The sequence below is a fragment of the Nicotiana tomentosiformis genome, chromosome 8 (assembly GCF_000390325.3).
Source record: "Nicotiana tomentosiformis chromosome 8, ASM39032v3, whole genome shotgun sequence".
Taxonomy (NCBI): Eukaryota; Viridiplantae; Streptophyta; class Magnoliopsida; order Solanales; family Solanaceae; genus Nicotiana; species Nicotiana tomentosiformis.
The window spans coordinates 122,271,372-122,276,577 of record NC_090819.1 but is presented as its reverse complement, the minus strand read 5'-3'; the positions used below and the strand labels follow the sequence as shown (position 1 = coordinate 122,276,577).

The 5,206-nt window shown below is 37.2% G+C and overlaps 1 protein-coding gene across 1 annotated transcript; it reads right to left on the bottom strand.

The window, feature by feature from the left end:
- Positions 1–2,659: 2,659 nt before the first annotated feature.
- Positions 2,660–4,140, bottom strand: LOC104101775 (small heat shock protein, chloroplastic). The gene is made up of 2 exons (XM_009609285.4): positions 3,673–4,140; positions 2,660–3,253 (listed from the first exon to the last, which is right to left on the bottom strand). The coding sequence occupies exons 1-2, from the start codon at positions 3,899–3,901 to the stop codon at positions 2,832–2,834; spliced, it is 651 nt and encodes a 216-aa protein (XP_009607580.1). The 5' UTR covers positions 3,902–4,140; the 3' UTR covers positions 2,660–2,831.
- Positions 4,141–5,206: the final 1,066 nt, after the last annotated feature.

Below are 5,206 nucleotides of genomic sequence, written 5' to 3'. Positions count from 1 at the left end.
GCTCAGACATGCAAAGGGATTACCAGTTTGTACGGTGCAATATGAGAGTGACTGTTGTTTAGCCGCTGATACTGCAGGTAATCACTATAATCCACCTTAGATAAAGTAATAAAATCAACATGTTGATCATCTGTTTCACCACCATTTTGAACTATGTGGGATGTACTGCGATTGTTTGTACGTGGTGGTCGACCATGCAGTTTCCAACAAGTTTGTCGAGTATGTCTGGCTTGTTGTAGTAGTTGTAGTAGGGTCTGTTGCTTTTTCCTTTTCCTCTTTGATAGACATTTTGTTCCTCTAGATTTTTATTTTGCACAGCCAATACAGATGTCTCCACTTTATTAGTATCAAGTATTTCTGTTCTAATACGCAATAGCCGAGATAGAACCTCAACTAATGAAGGAACTACAGAGCTTGCCAAGATCTGATCCTTTATTTCAGTGCCAAAATCATAAAGAACTTATCTCTTTGTTGCTCCTGGGTGGTGACACTTGCAAAAAGTGGCATGAGCGAGACAAATTAATCTTTTAAAGTATCTATTTGTCCTAAATAACATGCCATATCTTGATTATTCTGCTGAAGTTGGACTAAATCTGAAACTACTTTGTATATTCGTTGTATATCATTCGTATACAAAGCTTTAGCTTTAGTCCAAACTTTATAGCAAGTTTTACAAGATTGAAACAAGTTGAGTAATTTAGGATCCAAAGAGTTCCATAAAAGATTACACAATTGTGCATCAATTCGGGTCCACTTAGTCTTTTTACTAGTATTAATTCACTAGTATTTTTGACTAAGTGATCCTCATATCCCTGTCCTATGAACCACATCTCAACTGAAGAAGACCATGGTGAATAATAATTACTACCTTGTAATTTAACAGTAGTAATAGTGGAAGGATTCAAAATTGAAGAGAAAAATAGTTTGACTTCTTCTGCCGTGGAGGACTCACATGTCATTTTGATATTTAAATTTCAAGAAGGCAAGTGTACAAAATAATGTGGGACAGAAGACAAAAATAAGAACACTTTGTAATGAAATAGTAGACTTTGATGGGTAAGAAAGCTTGTAAGAATGACCCTTATATGTAAAGACAAAGTAATAAAGTATGACTTGAAATAAAGAAAGCTTTACTTTGGAAAAAGCTTTTCAAAACCAAAATTTTACTCTTCTACTTCAAACGAAAATCCCCTCTAAGTGACCCACCAAATCAAGACTCAATAAAATACTTTTCTTTTCCTCTCACCAAAATCACAAGATCTGGCCGGGAAAGGAGCTTACTAATGGAGTCGGGTTAGAGGGTAACAAGATCTGACCGAAAACTACTTCGGAGATTTTAGAGAATGTGATAGGTAAGACCGGAATAAATGGTCGAGCCTCACGTATCTGAAATGAAAGTCAGAGATGGCCGAAAAAATCCGCCGAAGAAGTGGATGCCGGAAAAAGCAATCGGAAAAGGTGATCGGAAATCCACCGGAGTAGTGACTGCCGGAAAAAGCAATCGGAAAAAGTATATGAGTCTCTACCGAGATCGTACTGGCTCTGATACCATGTGAATTATGTAAGTGTATTTTACTTCTTCCTTCAAAAGATATATTACACCTAGAATATATACACAAAGCTAGAGACATAATTCAAAAGTATATCCCTAAGATCATGGCTTTTACCCACAATCTTTGACTATACTATCAGACATAATCTAACATACAATCTAATATTGAAATAGTCTCTGACAAGATCTAAGTTTTAACAATTGGTAATTAGGACTAAATTTCAGTTGTTGTTACAGATATTTTATTTCTGAGCCGAGAGTCTCCCGGAAACAGCCCATCTACCCCGGGTAGGGATAAGGTGTGCGTACACTCTACCCTCCCGACCTCTCTAATGGGATTACTAGTGGGTTGATGTTGTTTTTGTTGTAATTAGGACTAAATTTCAGAAATGTCGTCGTTGTAAAATGTTTTGTTTAGTTTCTCTACAAAAGTAAACAATTAGTACTGCTATCTTGGATTATGTTAAGCGACTTGAAGCAAACCAATTGAAGTTCAAATGATACCCTCCCAGTGACGAGCCAAGAGAAATAAGTCATAGTGCATCTCCACGAATACATTCTTACACTTTGTGCAATCTCTACACACTTCCATTTACTTGAATTTGGTGTCTTTGTCAAGAAATTACTACTGTACCACTTGAACGTGACACTTAAATTCAATTCTTGAACTTCTGTTTTTCCATCTCTTTCTATTTCCACATATCATTAGGATTTCAAATTCAGATCGACAGTAGCCTAAAGCTCATAAACCTCAACCAAGAACGGGTTAAAGAAGCAATGACTCGTTAGATTTTGCTAGAAAAGCAGAGAGACTAATCCTAATCTTCAATACTCTCAATATAACAGAAGTATTTTAAGAAGGCGACTTCAGAATTAGAGATAAAACTGAATTTATATATCCATTAAGATAAACTGATTTTCTGCAACTTCAACCCTTTTATCCAACTTCCTTAACTTTGTTCGTCAATCTTCATACAGAAGTTTTTTCTCGACCCTTGCTTCAAATAATGATAATTTGCTTTTAAATAATCTCCTCTTGCAATGCAGTTAGTATAGCAAAATAAAACTCATACGCCCCACACACTTTTTGCAGCTAGGAGAGGCAGATTATTATACTCAACTTCCAAGTTCCAATTAATCTAAAGCGGCACTTACAACCATAACTTTTTTAGCAGGTCTACTTTTCCACACAGAAAATTACTACATCCAAAATAGATAGGGAAAAAAGAAGGAAAATGTTCATAACATCAGACTCAAACACAAACTAAGCATTAAAAGCTCAATCAACTTGAACATGGAAAACATCTTTCCTCTCATCTTCCTTCACCTTAGGAACCGCCACCTTAAGAACACCATTCTTCATCTCCGCCTTAATCTCATCCAATTTGTAGAGATTTTGAGGAATTTCAAGTCTGGTAGAGTACCTTCTCCTATACTCTTCATCCTCTGATTCTTTCTCCCCTTCTCCTTTGATAATCAACGTGTTCTGCTCCACTGCTACCTTCACGTTTTCCTTGTCAAGCCCAGGCATGTCCATTTTAATATGCAAGGCATCATCATCCTCCCTCACGTCCCATCCTCTCCTTGATCCAACTCCGGTGGCCATACCACGCGGTGCGGTAAGTGGAGAATCCATCATTTGGTCCATCAGGTTTAGTAGTTGGCTCACGCTCCTTGGTGGTGAAAATGGATCAAACACATCTGTTTCACAGCCAAAAAGTTCAAATCAGTTCATCACACGATTCAGCATACTCGGTGCATTCGGAGTTAAAGGTCCTAACTAACCTAGGAAAAAATGGTACAATATCTCAGCTCTGCTAAACCAGTAAGGTCAATTATCCTAATATATTACTATCAATTTTAACAGGTCTTCACACAACAGAAAAATTATACTAAGTACGCGTGTATATATTTACCAGAACAGCAAAATCGGTTGGTGAATACACATACAAGGATTTGTGCCAAATATAGGGACTTCGAAGTTCGATTTTCTCAAAGTATATTAACTCTGATAAACTTTAAGACACAAAACAGAGGTTAATTGAACCTAAAGCAGCGGTTTTATACACAAGGTCGGCCTCTGTTTCATGGTCATATTTGAGCAAAAACGGAGAACAAACCTGAGAAGAAGCTAGGAAAAGAGTCACGCCGGCGAGAGACGGAGCGATCGGAGCGGCGATCAACATCAACGCTGCGATCATCGTCATCGTCAAAAGTTGTCATCTGAGCGTTGGTGTTGAAGGATCGCAAAACAGAGGGAGCAACAGAGGCAAAGCGAACAGGGTTGACGAGCCTGTTGAAGAGTGCTGAGGAAGTGGCCGCCCTTCTGAGAACAAGCGAAGTTGCCATCTCTACTGTCAAATGGTTGCTTACTAGCTTCCTGAATCCTGAAGAGAAAGAGGTAACTGCTCTAATGGAGTAAATCTGCCGACTAAGCTTCACGCTGTATTGCTGGATAAGTATGACAAATGTGTGTATAGTGTCTCCTTTTATATGCGCTCAGTGACTTGGAGAAGGGGAAGAAGGATTCGAGAAACTCATGGAAGCATATTGTAGAAAGTTCCAGACTTGTGGTTTGCCGATTTTATGAAGAAGTTTCTAGAGGCTAGTAGACATACCCGTTCCGGATTTTTTAAAATTACTATTGTGTCCTCAAGTGTCATAAATCACTTGGGACGTGTCTAACGAGCTATAGGGAATTTTCTCTAGTTTACTTTTTCGTATTTGTCTTAAAAATGATCAATGTGTATTATGTTATAAAATAAAGACAATAAAGTAAAAATAATTATAGAGATAAATTGATATATTATTCAAACTTTAAACTTATGTACATAATGAACTGAAAACTCCTCTATTTATAGAAGAAAGGAAGCAGCTGCGAGGCTTTTCATGAAGCAGCTGCAAGGTTTTTCTTTAGCTACTTGTAAGCTGTCTGCATGAGCTGCTTGCAACCTGCCTGTTTAATAAGAAGCTGCTGCAAATCATTTCATTGAGCTCCTTGCAACCTGCCTGCATCAACTGCTTGTAGATAAACTTCAACAGAGTACTAAATGAATAATCTTCTTCAGGAAGATTATCTATAGCGGAGTAATAAATGGACATCCACAATATAATTATTTTCATAACACTCCCCCTTGGATGTTCATTAAAAGGTATTGTGCCTCGTTAAAACCTTACTAGAAAAAAACCTTGTGGGAAAAAATCCTAGTGAATGAAAAAGAGTACACATATTTAGTAATACGCATTGCTAGTTGCCTCATTAAAAACCTTATAAGGAAAACCCTGTGGGAAAAAATCTTAGTAAGAAAAAAAGAGTACATCGCGTATTTTACTCCCCCTGATGAAAATCTTGTTTCAAATATTTGAGTCTCCGCATTCCAATCTTGTATACCATCTTCTCAAAAGTTGAAGTTGGTAAAGATTTAGTGAATAAATCTGCCGGATTATCACTTGAACGGATTTGTTGCACATCAATGTCACCATTTTTCTAAAGATCGTGTGTGTAGAATAATTTTGGTGAAATGTGCTTCGTTCTATCTCCTTTTATAAATCCTCCCTTCAATTGGGCTATGCATGCAGCATTGTCTTCGTATAAAATTGTGGGTCTTTTCTCACATTTCAAACCATATTTTTCTCGAATAAAATGAATTATTG